At 49.9% G+C, this 12433-nt stretch overlaps 6 protein-coding genes across 6 annotated transcripts; 4 read left to right on the top strand and 2 right to left on the bottom strand.

Moving 5' to 3' along the window:
- Positions 1-819: 819 nt before the first annotated feature.
- On the top strand, positions 820-1695 carry FMAN_13514 (uncharacterized protein; the record flags this gene model as incomplete). The annotated part of the gene is made up of 3 exons (XM_041832992.1): positions 820-1013; positions 1062-1098; positions 1150-1695. The coding sequence occupies 3 exons, from the start codon at positions 820-822 to the stop codon at positions 1693-1695; spliced, it is 777 nt and encodes a 258-aa protein (XP_041683400.1).
- Positions 1696-2011: 316 nt separating this feature from the next.
- On the top strand, positions 2012-2672 carry FMAN_13513 (uncharacterized protein; the record flags this gene model as incomplete). Its single annotated transcript, XM_041832991.1, has 2 exons — positions 2012-2405; positions 2464-2672. The coding sequence occupies 2 exons, from the start codon at positions 2012-2014 to the stop codon at positions 2670-2672; spliced, it is 603 nt and encodes a 200-aa protein (XP_041683399.1).
- A 1467-nt stretch (positions 2673-4139) lies between these two features.
- FMAN_13512 (uncharacterized protein) lies at positions 4140-6042 on the top strand (the record flags this gene model as incomplete). The annotated part of the gene is made up of 4 exons (XM_041832990.1): positions 4140-4239; positions 4297-4985; positions 5039-5410; positions 5458-6042. 4 exons carry the CDS (start codon positions 4140-4142, stop codon positions 6040-6042), a joined length of 1746 nt encoding a protein of 581 aa, XP_041683398.1.
- Positions 6043-6972: 930 nt separating this feature from the next.
- On the top strand, positions 6973-7900 carry FMAN_13511 (uncharacterized protein; the record flags this gene model as incomplete). The annotated part of the gene is made up of 3 exons (XM_041832989.1): positions 6973-7284; positions 7338-7641; positions 7698-7900. 3 exons carry the CDS (start codon positions 6973-6975, stop codon positions 7898-7900), a joined length of 819 nt encoding a protein of 272 aa, XP_041683397.1.
- Positions 7901-8187: 287 nt separating this feature from the next.
- FMAN_13510 (uncharacterized protein) lies at positions 8188-9979 on the bottom strand (the record flags this gene model as incomplete). Its single annotated transcript, XM_041832988.1, has 2 exons — positions 8188-9717; positions 9770-9979. 2 exons carry the CDS (start codon positions 9977-9979, stop codon positions 8188-8190), a joined length of 1740 nt encoding a protein of 579 aa, XP_041683396.1.
- Positions 9980-11433: 1454 nt separating this feature from the next.
- On the bottom strand, positions 11434-12315 carry FMAN_13509 (uncharacterized protein; the record flags this gene model as incomplete). The annotated part of the gene is made up of 2 exons (XM_041832987.1): positions 11434-12221; positions 12276-12315. 2 exons carry the CDS (start codon positions 12313-12315, stop codon positions 11434-11436), a joined length of 828 nt encoding a protein of 275 aa, XP_041683395.1.
- Between the last annotated feature and the right edge of the window lie 118 nt (positions 12316-12433).

The following is a 12433-nucleotide window of genomic DNA, read 5'->3' as shown; positions in this document are numbered from 1 at the left end:
AATTCCCCGCCTTTATCTTTATCTCCGGTGACCGATTGTGAGCAGAGCCTCGCAAGGACGCCTGTTCTGCACGCCGTGACCCGTTCTACGCCTGAATCATGCCATCCAAGTCGCTCAGTCAAGCCAGAAATGGGAACCGTAGGAGGTACGACTCTGAGGCCTCTTCCCTTCGCGCTGCCGAACCTTAAAACTGACCGAGCTGAAATGCAGCCATACAAAGTCGCGCATGGGCTGCTTGACGTGGTGTGTGGGACTTTAAAGACTTTCGATACTAGTCGAACATACTAATCAGTATTTGTCTGGTCCAGTAAGCGACGTCACATCCGCTGCGACGAGAACTATCCCCAGTGGTAGGTGGGCCGTGCCTCTATACTAAGGTGATCATCAGCTCATGATTCCCCAGCCAGAACTGCACTAAGCACAAGGTCAAATGTTCCTTTCACGATACACCGTCACAAGAAGAGTTGCTCATTCAACCTCCGCCTGAGAATACTCCATCACAGTCTTGTTCAACCTCTAAACCTCGCCGACCATGGTCGGCCAAGGCCAGGGCAGAGGTAAGGCAGTGGAGAAGGACAGGGTCAATGCCCATACCGGATGATCGTATCAGAATAACCCTGCAACCAACCATATACTCTGAGGATGACTTGTGCTTCGTTTACCAAGCAGCAAGCAATCAACATAGACTTACAACGATGGGAGTGAGTAAGCTCACTGTTATATCATCATACTTACCGAGGTTGGTTTGTCCAGCAGTTTCTTATCTCATCATGTTGACTCTCTAGCTTTTTTCGTATCATCTCGTCGTCTCGCCTAGCGATGAATGGGGTACTCGCCCTTTCAGCATACCAAGTTGCGTCAGTTACTCACTGCCAACATGCCCGTCGGAAAGAGTATCAATACCAGATGCTAGCTATCCAGGATCTCAGAAGGTGTCTGTCCAACTTTAGGCCGGAGCATGCTGATGGAGCCCTTGTTGCCTCAATGGCCTTGCTATGGCTCTGTGAAGACATGTGAGTTCGCCTCTCTGAGGTGATGGACGGAAGTATTGACATGACCAGGTCGAGCCGAAGACAGATTGCAGAAGGGATCTCAGCGGTGAGTATTAACCTTCCGCCACGCGTTGCACCAAAACTAATAAAAGTTCAGATTTTGCAAACATGCCACCGGTTAGGTCACCAATCCGGATTTTATCACATGATATCAAAAGCATGGCGTCAAACTGCCCATCTGCACACAACGCTCAAGACGGAGTGCGGGAAGCCGAATGGACTACAACGTATAATTGTCGAGATGCAGAAATTCAAGGCCCTCTTGAAGGAGCAAGAACCGGACGATGACACTTGGAGACAACTGCGGTTACTCATCGCCCTCGCGGAGGACTTGACCGAACTGGAGCCATCAACACCTGCCGATAAACAATTCGAACGGATCCGGCTATTGCGAGACTACAAACTCTGGCTCCCACTTAACGACCTCTTGACCGGCAGGAACCTGTCGAGCACGCTGATGGTTAATGCCTACCTATACACGATAGCTTTATACGCCCAGCGCCAGACATCGCAGGCGTATATGATTGACCTGGGAGTTGACCTGCCCAGTTTGCTGGATGAAACGTTCCGGCAAATCACACCTATTAACTCGTACCTTGGTCCACTCAACAACCTGAAAGCCCTGGTATCGTCATTGTCATAAACTGGTAATATTTAAGTTATAGCAAGTTCAGATTGTGGCAACGGAATGGAACAAACGCCACTAAGCAACAGGCGAATGGTAATAGTAATAATAAACACTTGAGCTACTGTACACAGTCCAGGGATCAAAAGTACTAAAAATGCCTTGTTTCAAGTGAATGTAACGAGTGAAAACTGGGCCTCAGACGGGCTTTTGTTTACCAAAGACCCCTCAAACTCGTTAGCCAATAGAAGCTTACGCAATTCCACTGATAGACAGAACTGCATCCTGAATCCTACTCCTTTCATTAAACATCTCACCGCCGTTTCGTATCGAGATGACTGCACGGAAAAACCTCAGACTCGAAGAAGTCACGCTTGAAGATGCACCCGTTCTGACAGAGGTATGGTTCGCAGCTTTTACCGATCCTGGAATCCGACGCATCTGGCCTGATACACCGGCGGTACGCAACTGGTGGACCGAAGGCAATCGTCACGACTTGGTCCATAAATCGTTTCAGCGCTACGTCAAAGTTGTCGATCCAGACTCTAAAGATGCTAACGGCCGTGGACGCATCGCGGCTTTCGCCAAGTGGGATACTTCGATGCCCCGCGAGCGGGGTCGACGATATCCACCATGGACTCAGGATCAGCCTGGTCAAGTCTGCGACGAGTTCATCGCCAAGGAGGAAGCGGAAAGACTCCGCGTTATGGGAGGCCTGAAGCACTACTGTAAGGGGCCACTCGGACCTACCTTGTACCCCGGATCTGCTAACCGCAATTCATCTAGATCTCGATACGTTGGTCACGCACCCTGACTATCAACGCTGCGGAGCTGGCTCAATGCTTATGAAATTTGGCTGTGATCTAGCAGACAAGGACGGAGTTGCAGCGTATGTGGATGCAAGCAAGTCTGGGGCCGGACTTTACAAACGTTTTGGATTTGTGGATGAGAGCTTACCCGGTTCTGGCGACGTCGCTTCCATGGTTCGACGATAATGCCCGTCGGTCTTTGTAACCTGGGCTGTGCGGCTGCAACGTTGTTATCATCGAGAATTATTGAATAAAGCATAAACTACTCATATATCGAAGTTGAAGCTATCAAGGCATACCATTTGATATATTGTCTTTGTCAATCGCAGAACCCTGGGACACGGTCGAGTGAGAACTGATCAAGCCTGCTTTGGTGAGATCGGCAGCAGGGTGAAGAGGCAGACTAATATTCGCGATGCAGAACAGCCTTACCGGAGATAATTGGGGAAATACCATACCACGTTTTCTCCCGAGATCTCACGTCGCACAAGCCAACAATGCAGGGTCCATCCTAGCAAGAATATTGTACGACTGCAAGACATGTCAACTGCCGAGACGTTACCAACTGCTGGTGATAGGCGAAGATACGGTCTTTCTTGGCTTGAAACCTCTTCTGCTAGTTGTAGCCTGGTCTCCAAATGATAGGTGAACATACGGCCTGTGCCGCTTGGAAATATTTTGTAGAGCCTGCTTTCTGTGTTTCCCTGTGATAGGCGAAGATACGAGAATCGCGTTGCCTGTCGTTTTTTCAGAAGCAAACGGATTTTATTAGAAAGAAACGCTAGTAATAGGTCTCGCTAATCCTTTCTAATTCCCTGTGTACTGAAATGCTTCCACTTCAGAATCCAGCGTTCAGAGGCCTAGGCTGAGTGATGGAACATCGGCGTCACTTTCAACAGCAGGATAGCTGGAAGCGACATACTGATAATTTCGAGCCGGGTTAACATAGCAAAGTGTCGCGCACTTGAGTATCCAGAGCTAGATGCAAGTTAGAGAAATCTCATCCTCATCGACATATTCTCATTCGGCGAAGTGCCATGCGATTCAGTAAGGTATAGTTACATTGTTCGAAGCAGTGCTACCGGAGCTGCTATACTGTATTGCAGTAAACTATCTTATAGTGTTATACTCAATGGAGTTTTCTTTTATGAGACTTGTGGAGGTTATGGGGTTAGAAATAGGCTCTTGAACAGTAGACGTGACCTGCGATGGTCTTCTCTATTTCATCAACACTCGTTTCGTTCCATTGTATAGCGACAGCGGACCCTCTCATTATTCATTTTCATATACTATGGAAGCCAGATAGCGTAGATATAGTTTGGATCTCCTGGTTACCCGTCATCTTTACGATGCTATCGTCCAGGTCTCTCTACCAGCGAACTCTACCTGTCCCATCGCATAGCCCCGATCCTGGCGGAATATCTTAGATTACCAAAGCCTTGTAAAACCGGATTTCAAATTTTAAACATAGTTGTTAATTAGGTCTCCTCTAAGGTCCAGCCCCCAGCCATCTCATACCGTGTAACCAATCATCGATGCATCATCGCATCCAATTGCTGACATCTGTACGTCGGTTCCTCAATAATCCGAACCGAGGTCACGTCAAACACGAGATATTCCCCTCTTCGTAATACATATTCATTCAATACCATCATGAGCTATTTGGTAGTTGGAGCCACGGGGCATCATCGCCTTCGTACTCAATGCGGTATCTGCAGCAGAGTATTGTTGGCTGGCGTGAGCTTTGTGGCTTGTTAGTTTTGACATCACTCTTCTCATGTTATTCCATCAGCTAACAGCAATTTTGCAGTGCTAGGTGACGGTCTTGAACCAGAATCAGGAATTTGTCTAGACCGTGCGGTATTCCCCGACTCTCGGAGCATCAGGGTTGGCACCAAAGTCATTTGCTGGGCACCGAGCTGCAGGCGATGCACAGATGCTACCGAGGCAGTAGGCTTGCATTCTACGTGTCTGAGTCTGTTCAAACAACACTGCAAAATCGACAAGGCAGTCGACAGATTGTGGGTAACAATTGGCAAGAGGAATCTCTGGCAACGTGCTCCAATGCTTCAACTGGACCGTGAAACAGGACTTGACATCGAAATTGTCCGCGAGAATGCAGAAGCTTACGGCATTCGACTATTGAAGCTCCTACCAGCAGAGCTTATCCAAATGATACAAGAGTACAGTGATTCGGCAACGTTCTGGCGCTACATCCATGTTCTCAGCATAGCTCGGGAATTGTCCCACTTACAGTCCGATGCCGCTCCGCCGGTCACTTCGATACCTTTGTGTAATATCCTATCTTGGACACGAGGAGATTGCGCTGCTGTGCTATCAAGCAACTGCCCGCCAGTAGTACGCTTGACTCTTGATCACAGGGGAATACGTAAGATAGAACGGTTATCGAATTCAGCATACCACCCCCGACGCTCGGATAAGGAGGCATTCGTCATTGCACCGGCGATTTGCTTGCAGGATGTCGTGGCTGTACTAAAGGTGATGAGGTTGCTCTGGATATTGCTATGATCTGAACTGACCAGGACACCCAGTTTCACGTATTGCGACTTGAGCTCCCTGCATCTTTGTTGGGGTTTCACATCTGGGATACCCCCAGCCCCCCCGGTATTGAGGACTGCGACTTTTACGGCCGCGTGACACCGTACATGCAATTCAAGACCACCAACTTACGCAGTGTAACGGGCCTCACGTTTTTCTTCTCTTTCAGCAAGCTCTATGCAATACACGCGCATACACATGCGAGGCCTTATGCAACGAAAACCTTTGACCGCCTTCCTGCGAAAAGAAAGGAAAGCATCGTATCGATATACCTACCGATGCCGAGAGATGAAGAAATCACGGCGATCGCGATGCGGTTGAAGGTTGAAGGCGGAGGGGCCACAACGCAGAAGCCCTTTTTCATGGTGACATCTTCCTTTCATGATTAACTTGGCTGTACTAATGAAGATAGATTCGTACAAAGCTAGCCGGGGATGTGTATGTTGGCCCATGCCATCTCAGGCAGCATAGGGATATCGTTCTCAGCCAGTCAAGTCCGGAGCTGCTCATTCACAATGTTGCAGATGTCGGACCAGCTACTGTATTCGGAACATATCCGCGGAAGCAGCAACGCGATAGCCTACCGCCGTTCAACAACCGCTGGCCGAATATGGATCCTCTCCTACATCTAATGTTCGAGCATATGTATCTTTCCGTGGCACCATTAAAAGACGTGACTGGCATTCAGATTCTAGAAGACGAGAACTTTGAATGCAAGGGTATGATATTCGACTATAGTAACGGCGCTCAGAGAGCCTTGGGGGACTGTAGATTTGGCCATTATCGTGTCAAGACGTATCTGAGCCCACGACGTTTGTGCTACTGTCATGTCCAATCTACACCCGCGATAGTGCGAGGTTTTCACGTCGAGATTGGAAGTGAATCGGACCACGCACACAGCGGCGATGACTGGAAGTGCTCGGAGATGGAAGGGAATATCGAGTTTTGGTTCTCCAAAGAACATTCGGTCATCGTCTGCGGTCTGCCACTCCATTGAGAGCACGGCAGCGCCATGAGGGGTCTGGATACTTGGCGGTTATTTTAGTTTCGTCTTGATCAGCAGATATGCAAATGCAGAGACCCTCAGTTCACTGCTAGTACACGTCAGTGTATTGATGATCCTCAAGCGCGAAATCGTGATCCAGCTGGACTCAAAGCAACTCAAGATCGCCCAGCTCAGCACGGACTTGTCAGCTGGTCGACACCAAAATGGGGAAGCAGCCCAATTGCCGTGATGAGATATGTACGCCAAGAAGCGATTGATCAAAGGTTGCACCAAAGCTCGGCTTTATAAACAATTCCCTGGTCGACAAACGCGGCTCGTTGCATATGATGTGATATTTGCAAAACACAGATTGAACAGTGATCGTCCGATGGCCTGATCCAAACGGTCTAGTACGACGCCAGACTCACTGCACACTTTTCTACATTCGGCTTTGTGATCTTCATTCCCGGACGTCAAGTCCGGCTAGTCCAGTGTCTGCCCAATGAAGAAGTGGTAATAATCAGCCCCGTTGACATTGCCAATTCGATAGTCTGAGACTCGACAGGCGCCAAGCAGACGGGCTTGATGTCAGCTGTGGAATTGCCTACGGCCGTTGCAATCCTGACGTTGTCATTTTGACACTTTCGCAGCGCAGCAGTCTCACAGAGGCCAGCTTTGTGCGCGTCATACCTGCAGCCACGCCAATATGAAAGAATCGAAAAGTGATGGGGCATTCTACCAAAGGGAGCAGGCCGTAGTTACTACGTCAGCCGTTGAGCATTCCCCAGGTTTACATTACCTCCACCATCCCCGTTACTTTTTGCGTTCCCTGTTTTTCACTCACACCAGATTTCTTCTTTCTGCTGAATCCTTCCTTTCAGGGTCCAGGCCTCGAAGAAAACCAACCAGTCATCGTGCGCAAAAATTCACGACGTTGCGAAAATGGCATCCGCTGCTGAAGTTCAGGGTGCGAATGGCTTCAATGGCCACCACCAACATAAACAGCAGAGAACCCATCTTAGCGAATTCGGCACTCACATGGTAGCGGCGTCTGGCGAATTCGTTGGTACTTTCTTCTTCTTATACTTTGGCTATGCCGGCAACATTATCGCCGTTCTTCAAGAGCCTGCCACCGGGCCTAATGGCACATTGGCCAACAACACCATTATCTGGATCGCAATGGCATACGGTTTCTCCCTCTTGGTCAACGTCTGGGCCTTTTACCGAATCAGCGGTGGACTGTTTAACCCGGCGGTAAGCTATTTCACTCGTTGACAAGCTTGATATGCTGACGGCTCTGCACCTAGGTCACCTTTGGTCTCTGTCTGGCTGGCCAACTGCCATGGATGCGAGCGCTGTACCTATTCCCAGCTCAGCTCATCGCTTCGATGTGCGCAGGTGGTCTAGTCGAAGCCATGTTCCCCGGAAGTGCCTCGCAGGCAAACACCACGCTCGGTCCCAATACTTCGATAGCACAAGGTGTCTTTCTTGAGATGTTCTTTACAGCTCAATTGGTCTTCGTCGTCTTGATGCTTGCAGCGGAGAAATCCCGCGATACATTTCTCGCGCCAATTGGCATTGGTCTCTCTGTCTTTGTGGCCCTCATTCCAGGTAGGAAACCTCCCTTGTTATTACTTCTTGGCATGCTGTTGACGATCGCAATCTAGGTGTCTTTGTTACAGGCGGATCGTTAAATCCTGTACGGTCTTTTGGCTGCGCTGTCGGTGGCAGAGACTTTCCTGGTTATCACTGGCTCTACTGGGTCGGACCTCTTCTTGGTGGTGCTCTTGCTGCTGGCTACTTCAGGCTTGTCAAGATGATGCACTACGAGGAAGCAAACCCAGGGCAGGACAGTCCAGTCGACGTCTAGGAGGCGGCGACAGAGCATCAGTATGTTTGAGCAGTAGTAGTGGCCTAGGTTTGTGTTTGAGACAACAATCTGCCACTTGTCATTTACATCAAGGGCAATATCATGAAGGGCTGTACACGGTAATAATTTGGCGGCACGGCGGAGCTGATAATGAAGCATTATGACCAATGAATTAATCACCGGATGGTAAATTAAAGACTCAAATCTCGCTCAAACCCAAGAATTGCCATGATTAACCCTTTCTAAACATTTAATATACACCAAATAACCCATGTAAAGACCTAAAATCACGCTTTGAGTACCAATGGTCCCTGTTCATCTTGGAACACAACATCCCACCAATTCTGCTTCTCCTTCTTGGCCCAACTTGACGTGCAAACGGTGTCAAAGTCGGTGTTGACCATACCGCGCTGAGCAGGCATGAACCGCCTGATAGTTCGGTATGCCTCAAGACCCCAGTAGATAGCCCGACCTTCGGGGATCTCGACCCTGCCCAGAGGCTGCTGTCGGCGCTGAGTGAGCTGCGCGTTGACAAGCTGGCGGAGGTAGGGGAAGAACCACATGCGGTCCCACCACAATACTCTTCGGGTCTTGAGGTTGTTGATGTGGGCGTTGTGATGGATGTTGATGGGGATGGCGGTGGTGAAGAAGTCGGCGTACAAAGTCATGTCGCCCCAGTTCAATGTACGTCGGTCCTCTTCTGAGAGAATGCGCGCAAGAGGATTTGTCGCATTGGCGATCTCCTCGGGGACAGCAGTCAGACGAACGGGCTCAATTTCGAGCTCTCGAGATCGCTCGGCAATGTATGTCTGGTTGTTGAGTGTCAGGATATCGCCATCATCTTCTTCGAAGACAGTGGGAATGGAGATAGTCTGGTTGTAGTCGAGGCCGACGTGGAACTCGAATTGATCGCGGACCATAGTGGAAACATTGTGAGAGGGATCAATGGCATCGCCGAGCTCGCGTCGCCATGTGCGCCACATTTCTTGCTCTCCCCAAATCTCACCAAAGAAGCCCTGGTCACTGTAGAAGTGGTCGCCCTGCTCGGCCTTTCCAAGCTCGTAACGCTCTTGGGCGCGGCGGAAGTACTTTCGCATGTCGCCGACCGGTCCAATGAAGGCACCACTGTTGATGTACTTGGGTCGGACGTCGACCATGCGCAAGTTGGGATCTTGGTCTGTCTCGGGTCCGTAGAGATCTTCACGGAGAGGGGACTCTGGGAGAGCATCGCAGTGCAGGTTGGAACCAGACTTGGCGCGAGGCCAGCACCTCTTCTGGGCGGACACCATGATGGTCTGCTTCATAGGCATCTCAGACTTGTGTGGCCATTGAGCGCGAAGACGCGCGTTGGCCTCTTCGTTGAGAGCATGGTAGCGCCAGAGGAGTACACTTGGGGGGAGCTGGAACCAAGAGTCGGCGCTGTCGGCGACCATGATAAGATCATCCTCGTTCAAATGGTCCTTGCTTGAGCTGCCTTGACGAGAGCTCCAGTCAAGATAATCCAGGACACCGGCGATCTTGGCGAGATGCGAGCCACTCTTGCCCCAGTTCAGGATCACGGGAGCGGGATATCCAAGGGCAACAGCTGTAACAATGGCCTTGCAGACGTTGACACCGGGGGCGTTGGCTGGGAGGAGGATGACGAGACGGCGGTTGAAGATGTTGCCGGCCTTCTTGGGAGGCTTTACCATGACGGGGATGCCAGCGGGGGAGACGGGGGAAACAGGTGAAGCGGGTGAAGCGACAGGCGAGCTTGCATCTTGAGTCTCGCCCATCTCGAATACATCGGCCGTTCCATCGGAGAGGTATTGTCGGCCCTAAAATTGTCAATCAATTGAAGATCCCCTCGGTGATTGCGACGCTGCTTACCTCCAGAGCTGCAAGAGCCAAAAACGTGGGAATGAGAAGAATAGCTGCCAGCACGAGCAAGAACCCTCTTGTTGACAATCGCAAAAACCTCCTCGGCATTATCTGAGTGGTCTCAGTCTTATCCTTGACGACATTCGTTGTCGGCAATTCTTGGTAACCGCCGCTGAACATTTGGCGGAACCAGCCGGCACCCTCATTAGTGCCCGTCATGTTGAGAGAGAGGAAGCAGATTGATTCAGATCAGTAACAAAACTGACCAAGCTTAACCTGCGCTTTCAAAAGAGTGTTTAAATGAATGAATGGATGGATGATCGAACGAAGGACGTCGAGGGGCAAGCTGAGGGGTCCCGCTGTGACATGACTATATACCAGGGAGTTCGACGGTGCTAGATGCGCAGAAAAGGAGAAAAAAAGCCACTGGAATTTCCAGACCCTCCCTTGCACGCAGTCCATTCCCTCACCAACTGCACATTATTGGACTGATTAAAATCACTGGCATATCGCCACAAACAGGTACCTCTGTCCATTTTGTCAGGGAAAAAGGGACAAAGTGGCTTGCCAAGATCTTGGTCTGCTGAATTATCGATTCAAGGGAGGGAAAAAAAGAATACCAGAAGGAAAACCGACTCCACCTGTGCATGGCGCTATCGCCGACCTAAACCCGTCTAGAATTAATTACTGTTGGGCGATGTCTCAGCCCCAGAGGCTAAAATCAGGGGTTGGACTCAGCGCCGTTTTAGCGTGACGAGCGCTACACAGCAGCGATCTAACGGACAAGCTTAATTTTACAGCGCCAAAACATCGCTGTCGCGCAAAGGATCATGATGGGAGCGACGTAGGGTCTGCCAAGCAGACGATTGATGATCTCGTGAAACAAATCTCCAGTCTTGAAGATTAAGTCTGAGCACAGGATGAATAGTTGCTGGAAAGATGGAGCATGAGAGATTGCTATAAAGTTGCCAGCCCCGACCTGGAGTTTAATCAGTTCGCGATGCGATTATTGAGGTCAACATTCTTCCCTTGCCCCGGTCAACTCGAGCCCGAAAACCTCAGCAACGTGATGCTTCCTGTCTGCTCTTTAGCATCTTGATAAGTTCACATCAATGCACTTCAGTGCCTTGCCCTCACAGTGAATCGTCCGATACTCACGGCATGTCTGTCTACATGACCTCATCAACTGCACGTTTCTGTCATTTCTTGGCCAGCTCTATCATCAACGCAAGAAGCCATCTCGCTTCTACATCGTCGAGCGTCTAACTCAGTCCAGGCGCCCGACGTTTTTCTTCTGTCACTGGCCCCTGTCTTCAGGTGCGCCATCTTCCCCAAGCTATTGGCATTAGTGCCCGACCGGCCTTCGCAACACATGCAGGAACAGGAAAACGTCGCAGACCTCATGATGATCCTTATCAAGCAGCAGAAAATGTCAAATGAGTCTAACCAGAGACTAAAAAAAATTCATCGCTACTCTAACGCTATGACTATCGCTAATGAGACCACATTTTAAGGCTGAAATGCATCCAGGTTATTCGCCCCGATCTGAACTCCTTGCATTCTTGGTAGAGTATCAGAAATTCCTCCGGACGCGAGGGAGACGAGGGAAATGTCTGATGTCTGAGACCTCACCAATCATGACTCCCTTGGACGTCTCCCCCGTTAGACATGATTTAAGCATGTATCGGGATCGCGCGATGCTCGAATCGCGAGAAGGAAGATTGAGATTCCGATCTTATCGTGTTTCGGGCAGCGCCCACATCCCGCCAGTACAGGGCCATGGGAAATGGGCGATCGGCCTGCGTCCAGAACCCCTCCCCACTAACCGCGCGCCGACGATATTCGCGTGCCCCCTGAATTAACCCCTCCACGTCCTTTCGCTCCGATGTACGCTTGTCCCATTTTAATCTCAGGGCGTTGAAATCGTCGCTGACCAATATCGGTGCTCTGGCTGTTCCGTCTGAGGATTGTGATGAAGACAAGAGGAGTTTGTATGTCTCAAGAGTGAGGAATGGGCTGTAGACAAGTGTCTCCTCGTCCATCATCTGTCCAGCCTCGCCCAAGTTTGCAATTGACGGTGTTTTTAGTACAGAGATATCGAGGCTCTGGAGAAAGGTCTCGTCGGCAGCTGTGAATGTCGGGTCTTGGGCGTAAATTCTCAATTTCCTCTTATCGCCCGTTGATAACGTTAGATGAGATGCGATGGCCACCAGCACGACCAATTGTTTAATGCGTCGCTGTTGGTCCTTAGCGTCCAACAAGCTGCCCAGACCCAACGAAACAATTTTGGTGATGCGCGGTCGGTTTTTTGTTCGCAGCATGTCTTCAATTGTCTTAGCCAGAGCGGATTGGTCGTAAATGTCCCTGGCATCTTCGTATAATCTGTATAATTGCTGGAGTTGTTTGCCAGATCCGTTGCCTTTTCTTGAAGTTTGCGACTTTTTGCTGGGCGTGTAATGAACTGCACTTGTTAACAGTCTGGACCTAGAGTCCTGGGCTTAATTGGGAGGCTCACCATCACCATCGGCAACCTGCATCTTCTTTGAGTGTCGCATCTTTACTGAAGTACTCTTTGTAGTATTTTGTGTTTGTATCATCAAAATTTCGGCGTTTTGGACAATTCAAGAGATGCTTTTGGCTGTTTGGAAGTGATTGATGATTGTTTATTGTACT

The sequence above is a fragment of the Fusarium mangiferae genome (assembly GCF_900044065.1).
Source record: "Fusarium mangiferae strain MRC7560 genome assembly, contig: FMAN_scaffold007, whole genome shotgun sequence".
NCBI classification, from domain to species: Eukaryota; Fungi; Ascomycota; class Sordariomycetes; order Hypocreales; family Nectriaceae; genus Fusarium; species Fusarium mangiferae.
This window is presented reverse-complemented; position numbering and strand designations above follow the sequence as displayed.